Source organism: Daktulosphaira vitifoliae, unplaced genomic scaffold (genome assembly GCF_025091365.1).
Source record: "Daktulosphaira vitifoliae isolate Bord-2020 unplaced genomic scaffold, ASM2509136v1 Scaffold_28, whole genome shotgun sequence".
Classification (NCBI taxonomy): domain Eukaryota; kingdom Metazoa; phylum Arthropoda; class Insecta; order Hemiptera; family Phylloxeridae; genus Daktulosphaira; species Daktulosphaira vitifoliae.
This window is the reverse complement of record NW_026099599.1, coordinates 34376-49152: the sequence shown is the minus strand read 5'-3', so window position 1 is coordinate 49152 and position 14777 is coordinate 34376. Positions and strand designations below refer to the sequence as shown.

The 14777-nt window shown below is 29.7% G+C and overlaps 1 protein-coding gene and 1 long non-coding RNA gene across 3 annotated transcripts; one reads left to right on the top strand and one right to left on the bottom strand.

Moving 5' to 3' along the window:
- Positions 1 to 438: 438 nt before the first annotated feature.
- LOC126908882 (uncharacterized) lies at positions 439 to 8765 on the bottom strand. 2 transcript variants are annotated; one of them, XM_050691201.1, is made up of 3 exons: positions 8721 to 8741; positions 8568 to 8652; positions 439 to 3220 (listed from the first exon to the last, which is right to left on the bottom strand). In XM_050691201.1, exons 1-3 carry the CDS (start codon positions 8724 to 8726, stop codon positions 501 to 503), a joined length of 2811 nt encoding a protein of 936 aa, XP_050547158.1. In that variant the 5' UTR covers positions 8727 to 8741; the 3' UTR covers positions 439 to 500. The 2 variants fall into 2 exon arrangements, with proteins under 2 accessions (XP_050547158.1, XP_050547159.1); XM_050691202.1 differs by having other exon boundaries at positions 440 to 3220; positions 8598 to 8652; positions 8721 to 8765.
- Positions 8766 to 13346: 4581 nt separating this feature from the next.
- On the top strand, positions 13347 to 14777 carry LOC126908881 (uncharacterized). Its single transcript, XR_007704866.1, has 2 exons — positions 13347 to 13454; positions 13543 to 14777. It is a non-coding gene; the product is annotated as an uncharacterized LOC126908881 (long non-coding RNA).

The window sequence follows — 14777 nt, the reverse complement described above, 5'->3', positions numbered from 1 at the left end:
TTTTTGCCGATGATCTCAAACTTTATTATACTATATCTTGTGTAGAAGATTGCCATCTATTACAAGAAGATTTAAATAGATTCTTCAATTGGGTGTACAAAAAACTATCTAAACCTAAATGTAAAGAAATGCTCTAAAGTGTCATTCCATAGAAATAAATCTAAAATTGCATTTAAATGCAAAACTAATGACATCTTTTAATAAGAATAGGTTTCAATTAGATAATTAAACAAGAAAAGCAACAGCAGTTTTAAAAAGCAAACATTATTTTTGAAAATTGAGAATGGTATTTCAATTTTTTGGCATTTACAAATTCGATTAGATTAAAATCTGACGAAACAATGTAAATATGATGTATTGGGTTTTAGTAATACTCTCAAACACAACATATAAGGCAAGTAAAATATTAATAAAATTATTACTATCAAATCCTAAGATTATTTATTTTAAATATAATGTAATTAGACAAATTAATAAAAATAAAATCATTTAAAAAAAAACTAATTAGGACAACCATTTACGATAGCATATTTTATTATATCAATATAATTATTTTGACGAGCTGCAAAAATGGTATTTCTACTCCACGGGCAATTATTTTCATGTGCGTATTTTATACAATCAAATTGATAATTTGCAGCAGCAAGTCTTGTAGTACTTTCGTCCCACTCACATCCATTTTCATGAGCATATTTTAGGCAATCTATATGACCATTTGCAGCAGCGGCACTCTTTGTCCCTACATCCCATACACATCCATTTTCATGAGCAAATATCAAACAGTCAATACAACCAATTGCAGCAGCTTCTCTGGTTGTGCCTTCATCCCATTCACAACCATTTTCATGAGCATATTTCAAGCAGTCAAAACGTCCATTTGCAGCAGCCCCTCTCGTAATACCTCTTACCCAATCATATCCTTGTTCATAAGCATATTTTAAGCAATTTAAATTACCATAAACAGCAGCTGTGACTATTGTATCTACAACCCAATAACATCTATTTTCATGAGCATATTTTAAACAATCGAAACAACCATATGCTGCAGCAGCTCTAGTTGTTCCAATATCCCAATAACATCCATTCCTGTGAGCATATATTAAACAATCAAAATTACCATTTAAAGCTGCAACTATAGTTGTGCCATCATCCCATTGGCATCCATTCTCATGGGCATATATTATACAATCTAAATTACCTTTTAAAGCTGCAACTCTAGTTATGCCCTCAAACCATTTACATCCATTTTCATGAACATATTTTAAGCATTCTAAATTTCCATTTTCAGCAGCAACTTTTATTATTGTTTCGTTCCACGGACACTCATTTTCATGAGCATATTTTAAGCATTCTATATTTCCATTTAAAGCAGCAACATTGGTTATTGTTTCGTCCCATGGACATTCATTTTCATGAGCATATTTTAAACAGTCTAAAAAGCCACTTTTTGCAGCAGCTCTAGTTGTATCTTCATCCCAATTACAGCCATTTTCATGAGCGTATATTAAGCATTCTAAATGGCCGAAACTTGCAGCTACTTCTGTAGTTCTATCATCCCATTCGCATCCATTTTCGTGAGCATATATTAAACAATCTAAATTATCATAAAGAGCAGCTGTTTCTGTTGTACCTTCACTCCAATGGCATCCATTTTCATAAGCATACTTTAAACAGTCTAAACAACCACTTGACGCAGCATCATTTGTTATTTCATCATCCCATGGGCATCCATTCTTGTGGGCATATATTAAACAATCTAAATTACCATTGGCAGCAGCAGAACTAATTGTACCTTCTGAACATGTGAATCCATTTTCTAAAGCATATTTTAAAATTTCTATTTCACCGTTAAAAGCAGCTACTGACGTTAAACTTTTATTCAACTCGCATTTATTTTCATATGCATATTTTAAGCAATCTAAATGTCCATTTTCAGTCGCAACGCTTGTTGTTTTTTTATCCCATTTACAACCATTTAAATGAACATATTTTAAGTTTTCTAAATTACCATACATTGCAGCTGATTCTGCTGTGCTCTCGTCCCAAGGACATCCATTATCATGTGCATATTTTAAAATTTCTAAATTATCACTCATGGCAGCTCTATTAGTTGTGCCCACATTCCACTTGCATCCATTCTTATGAGCATATTTTAAACAATCTAAACAGCCACTTGCTGCAGACGCACTAGTTGTTGTTAGATCCCATGGACAGCCCTTTTCATGAGCATATTTTAAGCAATCTAAAGAGCCACTTGCTGCAGATGCTCTAGTTGTACTTTCATTCCATTTACATCCATTTTCATGAGCATATTTTAGGCAATCTAAATGTCCATTTGCAGCAGCAGCTTCTGTTGTGCTTTCATTCCATGGACATATATTTTTATGTGCGTATTTTAAAATTTCTAAATTACCACTAATGGCAGCACCAGTAGTTGTGCCCACACCCCATTTACATCCATTTTCGTGAGCATATACTAAACATTCCAAACTACCACTTTTAGCAGCCTCGCTTGTTGTTGTTTTATCCCATTTACATCCATTTTCATGAGCATATTTTAAGCAATTTAAAGAGCCACTTGCTGCAGACGCTCTAGTTGTACCTTCATTCCATTTACATCCATTTTTATGAGCATATTTTAGGCATTCTAAATGTCCATTTGCAGCAGCTGCTTCTGCTGTTCTTTCATTCCATGGACATCCATTTTCATGTGCATATTTTAAACATTCAAAAAATCCATTAGCAGCAGCATCCCTTGTTGTTTTATAATTCCATCCACATTTATTTCTATGAGCATATATTAAGCATTCTAAATGCCCATTTCCAGCGGCAGCCCTTGTTGTTTTTTTATCCCATCTACATCCATTTTCATGTGCATATTTTAAGCATTCTAAATTTCCATTTGCAGCGGCAGCTCTTGTTGTTTTTTTATCCCATCTACAGCCATTTTCATGAGCATATTTTAAGCATTCTAAATTACCATATTTTGCAGCTTCTTCTGCTGTGCTGTCATCCCATGGACATCCATTTTCGTGTGCATATTTTAAACATTTGAAATGTCCATTTGCAGCAGCTTCAGTTGTTGTATATTTATCCCACTCACATCCACTTTCGTGAGCTAGTTTTAATGTTTCTATGTCACCATTTGCAGCAGCTTTTTTTGTCGTACCTCTTTCAAATGGACAAATTTTTGTGTGTTCTGAATATCTAATTTCAATCCCTAAATGAGCAAGAGAATTAATTAATTTTACGGAACATAATTTTTTATTTAGCGTAGTAAAATATAAAGAGAAAGACAGTTTAATTATAGTTTTAATGTTACTAATACTTGCAAAGTATTTTAAAGTGAAACTTCAATCGTGATTAGTATTATTGTCAGATATCTGTGTTGCGTGTCTCTATCAATTAACTATAAATTTTTTTATAAATATTTTGTTTTATTAGAAAAAACAAATTAACAATATTTTAGAATATATATTAATACTGTATATTGTTATAATTAAAAATCTAATAATTACTATCAATGTAATATTATTTTAAGTCTGTGATTCATTTAATCGAGTTACTTATGTCAGTTAAATCATTTATTATTTAAATATAGCTTGAGTAATATAAATAAATATTTGTAAAGTTTAAGAATTGAAATTTGTTTTATAATTGTAATAAAATATTTTTTTAATTTTTAATTTTAATTACACGAAATGGTTTTTTAACTAAAAAGTTACTTAGACATGATTACTATAATTTATATTTAAGGGTTCTTTTACGATAAAAATGCAAAAAAATAATTAGCTTTTCTGATAAATATACTGTAAATAGTAATTATAATATTTCCTGACTGCATATTAGTCTTTAAAATACCATTTTTTTAATTCTCAAAAAATTTCCTATTTAATTATGTCAATTTCAAACTTGCAATTGAACTAAAAGTTATGGCAATACATTCAATTTTTTTTACGATAAGCTTTCACAAAACTTTATCAATAACTTTTAATCAACTTTAAAGGACCAAAAAAATAGGTTAAAAATGAAATTTTGGACTGATTAATTTTAACATTTTAAAAATTAAAATCAATAATCATTTGAAAACAAATTTTTTTTTCTTTTATTATTATTTTATATATAATTAGTAAATATATAAAAAAATAAAAGTGATAGAAAAAGTCTAATAGCAGATTTGAAAATAGCGCGAAAATTTGATTTAAAAAAGTATATGTTTGCTTCTGATGAAAGTTCTTTGTAGTACAATGTATTTATACATAAGTAACAACATTTTTTTATTAAAAAGTGTTTCATCAATCCTTTTAAATTTTAAAATTTTATTACTGTTTTTAGACAATATGGTTTTGGTCAACTACTACTATCTTTGATTAGTTCCTATTTTTGTGACCGATACCAATGGATAAAATTATTCGGCATTAATTCTAATGTATTTTTAGCGTCTTCTGGTGTTCTACCAGGGAGGTCACTTGTCTNAATATGTCTATCTATATTCAAAATATAATTAACAAGACTGTGGTGGCCCAGCGTTTCTCAGCGTAAAGCCTTGGCTGGCGCGGACACAGTTACCTCGCTAATATATTTTAAATATTATTTCAATACACCTTTTACTATCCTTTACGTCAACTGCCTACACGTTACCGAAAGGTAATTGGTATAGTCCTTTATGGCTGGCGGGTACACACGCAGAGAATATTTCTAAGGTGTAGTTTCCTATCTTACAGACTATACATTTTATGATGAACTTTACCCGGACTACTAGCTCTAGAACTGGCTTGTCGACGGATATAGCGCACTTCAAAAATACTCTTTTTATAAGTTTAGTACTACTCTGTACCTCAACTGCCTACACGTTACCGAAAGGTAATTGGCATAGTCCCTTAAGGCTGGCGGGTACACAGGCATAAAGTACTACTACTAAAACTAGTTAATTCTAATCACAAATTATGCTTCTTCATTTAGTTCGGCACATTTAAGGCTGTTCATAAATGTAGGGCACAATAAGCTTTATTATGAATATACGATAATGTATAAGGCTATTATGCCTGTATAAATAAAATTACGCTTCTTCACTCTTTTCGGCACATTTGAGGCTGTCCAGAAATGAAGGGCACAATAATATTTAAAATTCTTATATATTGCAAACTATGTCTAAACAAATAAAATTACGTTTCTTCACTCTTTTCGGCACATTTGAGGCTGTCCAAAAATGAAGGACATAATAATATTTAAAATCTTTATATAAAAATAGAGATAATGTCTATTTGTCGTGAGAACATTAGGTGATAATAAAAATTAATAAAAACTTGTTCCTGTGTAAAATATTAATAAATCATCTGACACGGACCGCGTCGTTCTCTATACACGGAGCCCCGCGACCCGTGACACCTGTATCAGCCGCCGCCCTACTACGTGCATATGGTAGTTTGACTGACTAACACCGCGAGCGATACGCCACGGTACAAAGTCCAGCAAGTGCCGCACGTCCATTTACGTCCGCACTTTTTTATTCTCGATATAAAGTTCTGTTCAGTGACAAATAAAACATTAGAGTATTCCGAACCAAAAACAGCGTGTTGTGTTTTCTTTTTGTTATTTTCCTAATATTACAACACTCCACGAGTGCGGCAGGATAAAAAAAAACCCGCATCACATCTAAGACAATGTTCACCACTTAGGATGATACATATAAAAAAAACTAAGTCACAGGGACAAAATATTTACTTATACTGACGCAGATTCCATGTAAGAGAATATTTTAGAGGGTAGTCGTTGCAATCGCTGCCGCAGAAAATCGTCAAAAGAAGTTGAGAGAAGTCCAAAAGAAGAGAGCAGAGTCGCAGCAAGAGCAGCAGCGTCCCTTTTTACGAGAAAAATGGCTTTTTATACGCCGGATGAAGTAAGCCAGCGATCTCTATTGAAATTCCTAAGATGTTGGATAATTATTTGTGATTGGTTAATTGTGATAGAAACCCTGCCGTGGGCGTAGTTAATGAATTGTAGGGGACTGGTTTGAAACATGTGTTGATAAATAGTTATTTTTATTACCCTAAAAGGGAAACATTCCTTAGATGATTTATTGCTTTATTCATATATATGTGACATTTAGTACATGTGTTAATAATTATACTACAATACTTGTCTCAACTAAGACGGTGTGGTCGAGTCGGTAACGAGGCAGTGCTACCTCGGTTTCGAAACTCTGTCACGGGCGGCTTCATTTATCAAGATCTGTTCGGTGATTGGAGTCACTTTCCCCCTCTCACCGGTGACGGAATAAAATCTCGAAGTATAAATGGTTAAGAAAACCTCCTCTATTGGGAGAGGCCGCTATGGCCCTTAAATGATCTGATAATAATAAAATCAATAATAAAAAAAAAAGCTTATCCCAACTATGCGTTGGAAATTTTGTACAACAATTCAAATAAAATTTTTGAATTTTTTATAATAATGTTAATTAGTATAAAAAAAATAAACTAAAGAAGTTAACTTCGCTTAAAAAGTTATTAAGCTTGAGATAGAATATAATATATCTAACCATCGATTACCAAAGATAATATCTTCGGTTAATCAAAAAAATATTCTTTTTAGTTTACATACCTTTCAAAACATTAGAACAATTTTAACATAAAAAAAATATCGAGCTAAGAGGAATTCAAAAATTATCATTGTTTGGGGAATTTTCTTATTATAAGAAAAGCAAAAAGGTATTAATCGTCAAAAATATATAAGAATGTATTGTTTCATTAATACAATTTCATCAAAATAAAACAATACTGTAAAAGTATAAAAAAAAAACAAAATTTGCTGCAAATTTTTGAGATTTTTTTATTAAGTGTATTTTATCTTCAACGCAAAACTGATAAGGTATTAATTTTACTATGATACTATGTTTTTTTCGCTTTATAGTCACTCAAAATTCAAAGAGTTAATATATTTAAAATCATTGCATAACTAACTATTGGTTGGTTATAGTTTTGTAATTGTAAATTTTACTAAAAAAAATAAATAGTTGCACAGTGTAAACGTGGCATAATTAGGACGAGTATAGATGACATTCAACAATGATTAAAATAACTAAATGACCAAATTTGGAGTGTTTGGAGATTTGATCAGTTGACCATCATAGAGGTTCTATTGAGGTTGCAGAGGCTGAGAGTTTAATACAATAATCGTAATAATTGTGTCATTGTAATTTTTTTTTGTGATATTACATGCGAACAACTATAAGACAATCCACTTAAGGTCAATGACAGACAGTAATTTTATTATATATATAAACTAATAGACATTCAATATATTGATACATTAACACTAAAAAAAAAGTTGTAAAAACATCACACAGCCATCAGCCAACTACACTGCAATTTGACATTGGATCGACTGTCAGACGCTTCTCAATCAATTCACCTTTTAAGTATGGAATATCACCTCCGCTGATCTTGATTTCCGTTGGGCACTCGCATAGTAGTACACAACGGATGAAAGAAACTGTTAGTTGTCGCCTAAACAGGCCGATACAAACCAATCAACAACAGAACAAAAAGAAAACACGCCTGCTCACTGGACACGAGTCATCAGACCCAATGGTTCGGTATAACGTCAACCGTCTACACAAACATAATGTCAACTAGGTGCCGGTAGTGCCAGACACGACTGTTATGATTGCGACGAAAGAAGTAATGGGCGATTTTAAGCTACGTGGAGCTTGACCGAGCCGCACACGTAACTTTTGAACATTCATATTTAAACATTGTTTAATTATGAAACTAAAAAATCCAATCAAAGAGATGTAAAAAATCTAATCAATTGAGGGTATTATAAAAATTGATTATAATTTTAAAAATCCATTATTAAATTCGGAAGAAGCCCAATTCGTTATTTTAGAAATTCAGTTTTAGTTTTAGTTATTATCGAGGTGGGCATAATGCCCATGCACTCAGACCTGTTGGTCCATTGTGCGCACCTCATACTGAATTGTCTTGATTCGGTTTACCCACCTAAGTGTTACCACCAAAGTGTTAATACATTACATTTTAGAAATTACATACACATTAAAATATAACCAAAAAATTTGGAATTTTATAGACTGGTAGTAGGCTATACATATAGTCAAGAAATTAATAAATAACAAATTCAAATTATTTAAAAATCATAATGATAAAATAATTACCTTCTCAGCTTCGTATCAAATATTATAGAATATTACTTATAATAAATAAAGTAAATTACTAATTAAATATGTTTAAAAATATAATTGAAATAGGCAAACATAGTTTTATTTGGTAAAATCGTTGTTTCACCTTAATAATACAATGAAAAATAAACATAATAAAATCAAAACCAACAATAATTTTTTATGAGTACAATAAAAAAATGATCAAGCAATCAAATAATTCGTTTCAGTAACAAAAATATAATTGAATTAAATCAATTATACTTTTTTATTGTTAAAATTAACAATAAAAACAATTGTATACTGTATTTTTTTTTTTAGTGAATTCAATTTTGATTATTGCTCTTACTCTCAAACGCTATCCTATTTAAAAATGACTTGATAAACTTACTAGTGATCAATAATGTATAATAAAATATACCTTTATTAAAAATGAAACACGTTATAACCAACAAAAGAGATATGAAATGCCAATTCTAGAATTAAGTAAAATATTTTTTTAGATTTTAATGAAATATAAAGTAATGTTAAGTATATTACTCACCTCCATTTTTATTCTAAGTGTAATACTCTGAATAACTAATGAGAATATTTGAGTTAAATTTATGTATATATTTAAAAATTAATGATATCATCTATAATTTTTTTCATTATTTTCTCTAAAAAAAAACATTGAGTAAACAGAAGTAAATTTTAATAAAGTATATACAAGGTAATTCTGATAATTTAGCAAATTTAATAACTTCATATTTAAGTTTTTGTTTAACTATTATTTTTATGTTTAATGTTACTTTGTAACATGAAATATTTGCTGATTAAATAGTTATTTTTTTTTAAACATTGTAAAAAAAGCTGGCCTAATTGCAATTGTTAAAACACATTCTTGATTTTATTACACCAAAATAATATTTATTGTTAAACTTCAAGGTTCGTTAACATATACAAGAAAAATTGCCGAGACAATTTATTTTTATTTTTAACTTTTAGTATGTAACATAGACTTTAATTTAATATATTTTCGGAAAAATGGAGTAATTCTAGAAAATGTTCAAATGTCAAGTTGAAAAAGTATACCTTTCATGCAAAGTAGTTTTTTCGAATCCCCCTCTGTGCTCATATAAAGGGACAGGTTTTTAGAAAATAAATACACAATAAAAAGGAAATACTTAAAATACTTATTATAAAATTATTCTGACTCATCTGTTTTTCAAAATATTATGAAAAAAAGTTTTAAAAAAACACAGCACAGAGGAGTCGCGGTAAAGTGGTGACGTGGCATAATTGGGTCAAGTATGATATCTGACAGTGATTAAAATCAATATAAAAAAAAACGCTTCAATGCAAATCTTTTGATAGTGTTTAATTTTAAAAAAATGATGGATTATTCCAAAAGCTACATCATCTTCTATTTTCTTATTAATACCCTGATTAAGATAAAGTATGTCGAATGAAAAAGGGATATAAAATTATTTCTCATAAAAAAATTATATTGATCTATACATTTTTTAAAAAGTTTTTTGTAAAACTTGTCATTATTAATCCCTTTATATGGTCAGATAAAGGATAAGATTTATAAAAAAAATACCAAAAGATAGATAAAGACTTCATGTATCTAAATAAAAAAAAATTTTATTGAGCTGGCCATTTTTAAAAAAGTTATGGGAGTTTTAAGTAAAAATAACGGTAAAACAGTGGGGTCGTAGCTTAATGCGGACGAAGCATAGATGGGGCAATTATAGATGATATTTGACAGTGATTAAAATCACTATCATTAGAAACTCTTCGATGTAAATCTGTAGATAGTGTTTAATTTTAAGAGATTGGTAGATTATTTCAAAAGCAACCATAACTCTTATTCCCTTAATTTTATTCCGATTTATAATTATAATATACGAATAAATAATTTTGGTATTACAAACTATACTTGTTTATTATGTTATCCCAAGTTTAAATGCAAATGACAACTGAGCACTATAGGTTAATTTAAGTTAATGTGCAAACCATGAGGTGTATAAGTAACAAATTATAAATTAAAATTATTAAAATTATTACCAAATTAATATTAGTATCAAACTTGGTGTTGTATTTAAAATGCACTGCCAGTTCAGATAGAAAAACAAGTGTGAGTGAAGAATAAAAAAACAAACTTTCAATTTTTGCCCAGATGCAAATCTGTAGATAATGTTTAATTTAAAAATTTTAATGGATCGTTACAAAAGCTACATGATCTCCTACTTCCTTATTTATATCCTAAATACAAGTTATATGCATTACTAGTGCAAAGTATGTAATCGATAGAGGATTTCTCCACTATAAAGTTATGTGACAAATGTATCAAACAAAATTTTTTTCCATTTTCTTATTCATTTTCCCATTCTAAATTTTGATAGAATATATCTTCAACAAAAATACAATTTTTTAATCTTCAATCTTTATTTCTATTGAATTTGTACGCCATTGACCTTTGCAATGTTCACATATAATAGAACATTTAAGCCCTGTTTTTCGGCAGCCACAATTTTTACCAGCTCCAGCACCCGAATAAAGGCCGTTTTATGATAATTATCTTTATTATTAGCAGAAATTCCCGTGGCTATTGACATAATATAATTGTTGTTTGGGAATGTACAATTTAGCGTTTAGTTGGGTTTAAACAATATAGCGTCAAATCAATTACCTACTCTATCGGTTGTATGTTAATATACACTAAACTTTAATGATAATATAAATAAATAAACTCACACATACACACTGTTACGTCGCTATTTAGGGGTTTATCCTAAATGCCCGTCGACAGTATTCTAATTAAAAATTATTTAAAATAAAAAAAATTTGGAGGGACATTAGTGTCGTAGTAAGAACCTCTGGGTCTTCGATGTCCACACTCCTTAATTCACAAGCTTTTGAGCGTTGGAGGAGCTTCCTTCGTGTGGGCTCTCAATAGTCGGCTACCAAGCGGTTCCTATGAAAAGCCCGGCCCTGTCGTCGACTTCTTGAATAGTCTCGGGGCCCCAAAGAGTATTCTCCGTGTTCTCGAGGACTGTTCAGAACACTAACGCTTATTATTAAAAAAATTCAATAATTAAAAGGGGATGTTGGGGTACCGAATACAATTATAAGCAATGCATGCACAATAAATGATAAATGTTCATGAATTAAAAAATAATAATAATTTATGTTATTTATGAAAAAAAAAAAAAATAAGCTAAGTTAACCTAATGTATGTAGCCAAAACGTTGTCAAAAACTTGCATACATTTACAATAGGTGTCTTAAATTAAGTTAAGCATGCTCGATAATAGTACTAATGTATACAGTAAAATATATGCGAAACATACACAGTGACCATCTCATAAAATTCAGTGTCCATTTATTATATATAAAAAAAAAGAAGAAATACACACAATAGGGTATTTTGATTTAGGCTGACTTGCGCCTTAGTTGCGGGACGATTATATTATATAAATTATCCTATAATAAGGGTAGCCGTAATAACGGCTGTTTAAAAGACCACGATTTTTGCTGCTGTAACAACTTAGTTAACTTGTATATATTAAATGTGCATGTCGAATTGATGTTATAAAGAAATAATTTATTTAAAAATATTAGCTGGCTCGCTCTATTAGTACCAATTGTAATTATAAGTAATGGCTATTCAATAAGGTCATAATATGTTAACAAAAGGATTTATTGTTGTAAACATATGAATAGAGTCCGTTATTCAAATTTGTCACGTAAGATTATAGCTAAGATTATAGGGGATTATGTGGGGATGTGGCGACCGTTGACTGTATAGTGTTGTTCATTTTATGTTTGACCTATTTGGACTGAAGATGCCTGGAATGTTATATTGGAAATCATGTTTGGTAAGTACCACAATAAAATAATTTTTTAAATTTAATAATAATAACCAAGGGTTTTATTTGCAACAAATATTCTTTCAAGTCCAATTTTATAAAATTCGACACTATTTATTTTTCAAAATAGTTTATTTAGAAGTAAATTTTCTTAAACCTCGTGTATCGTGCATTTTATATCACCTTATAGTATCGAATAAAAGTAATTTCATAATATATAATAAATAAAGGGAAGTCGGGCTAAGCCGATCGAAATAATAAATGTTATGTTATAACATTGTTTGTAAATTAGAATAAAATTATGCCATTATAAAAATATGTCGATCTAGTCGAACGGAATAATAATAATAAGCCATAAGTATCAAAGAAAATAGTTAATTAAAATTAACATTATAAGTAAGCCATAATTTTCAAATAAAATAATTCAAATATGCCATAACGTAATTTATCGGACTGGCCGAAAATAATTATAAAATATATATATGCCACAAATAAAATTAATTATCGGACTTGCCGAGAATAATAATAAAATATATGCCAAAATCAAATTATCGGATTTACCGAAAATAATAGTAATATAAATATGCCACAAAATCGGTTATACCGAATAAAATAATATATAATAATGTTCTAATGAACTAAGTCGGACTTTGCCGAATTTAAGTAAAAAATATGCCACAAAATAATAAATCAATCGGACTTGCCGTATATAAATAATAGTATACATTTAAGTATATAAGTATGCCACAAAATAATAAATAAATCGGACTTGCCGAATATAAATAAACATATGCCACAATAAAATAAATAAATCGGACCTGCCGAATATAAATAAATATATGCCACAATATAATAAATCGGACTTGCCGAATATAATTATAAAATATAATAAACAAACAGACAATGCTGTAATGTGGCTGGGGCCCCAAAATAATAATATAATAATAATAATATAACAATACTATATATTTCAATAGTAATAGTAATAAGGACTTATTTTTTCTAGCTAGAAATTACTCACCCAATGGTCGACAACAAAGGGCGGATAGAACATAAAATTGCACGAATCGTGATAATTTGATGTCTCGGTGATCAAGTCGCTACATACGAAATTATACGAAGATGTTGAAGTCGTGGTTTGGATGTTCTATTAAAAGGGACTGTGGCTCAAAATAAAATGACAAAAGTCATGGTAATGGTCGTGACATTGACCGTGGCTGTGGCGTGGCAGTGGCGTTAGTGATGACTGGCTATGAATGGCTATAAAAAAATGGCGAGATGGCAAAATGGCAATTAGGTGAATGCAACGTATACACTATAGAGGTTAATAATTGACCTAGTTATTCGATTACTTGATTATCTGACTCAAGGATAAACAAGGGAAATTAGGTTTTAAAATATTGAACTAAATAGTTATTAGGAGTAAGTCTACAATAATCGAATTTTATTCAAAATAATTGAAAACTACATATATTATAAAATATATATTTTATAAAACTATATTTTACAGGTAGAATGATCGAGATGTAGATCGTAATTCAAAGTAGAGAGGTCCTGTGAAAGCGAAGAAGTCTTCGATAGAATTATTGATTAAGATGACCCGTCGAATGAACCTCGAAGAATAACTTCATTTGAATGAATAATTAAAAGATTTTAATTTAAGTAGTTTAAGCAATTTTTAGGATATAAGATTATATATAAGTAATTAGTATATAAGAGTAACACGATAGTTCATACTAATCCTTGTATCCGACAGGGGGTAATTTTAAAATTGGAGAGTGTCTAGATTTTTTAAATGTAACCTAGGGAATTAATCAGATTTATTGAATATTCTCTACAGTCGTCACTGGGGTAAAGAATTATTGTCAATAGCAATAACAAAAAAAAAATTTTCTAGAGTCATAATTATTATTAAGTGGTAGGTAAGCGTATTTAATATAAATAGTGTACTTTAATATAGCATTTTACCCTTAAACCATCTTGGATTAAACAAATTCGAACATATTAGAACAAAAATAAATTATAATCAAATTTTTAAGAATTTTTAAGAGTTGAAACAGCACAATATAATAATATTCGTTGGGTCTTAAGAAGCGAAGAGCACCGTTGTCGCAATAAGATCAATTTTTCGGGTGCGTTATTACGCTGACCTTGCCTATAATTTATGTCAGCAAAAATAAAAAAAAAGTAACAATATCGACAATGATTATTATACACCTTATAATTCTTATATTTTCGGAAAATTCTTAAATTGTAATTATATTGTCATCTCATTGCTATACATATTTTACTATTTTAGTGCTAGCCCCGGGCCGAGATTTGAATGGATTTTATATTCTAGAAACGAAAGGTTTTAACTGGTCTACGTGAACAGGCGACTCGACCAAAATATTGTTTTTTGGCAGATTTATCAAAAAACTATATGGACCTATTTTCTTTAAAATAACATAAGGGCCTTCATACCTATCTGAAAATTTATTACCCTTTACCGGAACTTTAACTAAGACTTTGTCTCCCGTTTTAAACGATTGAAAATTATTCGATGATAATAGTTTTTGTTTAGTTTGTTCGGATTGTTTCTCTAATAATTGGGGTAATGATTTTCTAATATGTTTGATTTTATTAATTTCATCGATAACGTTCCCATCGGAAGGGGGAATTAGTGCAATATCAAACATGCTTTTAGGATTATAGCCGTGAACTAAATAAAATGGCGTATAATTTGTAACCGAATGTATTGAAGTA

Bases quoted from the DNA above. Each gene is read 5' to 3' on its own strand.
- LOC126908882 (XM_050691201.1), bottom strand. The intron at 3,221-8,567 runs GTAAGTTTATCA...TTGCTCATTTAG, and splicing joins TTATACATTATTGATCACTA to GGATTGAAATTAGATATTCA.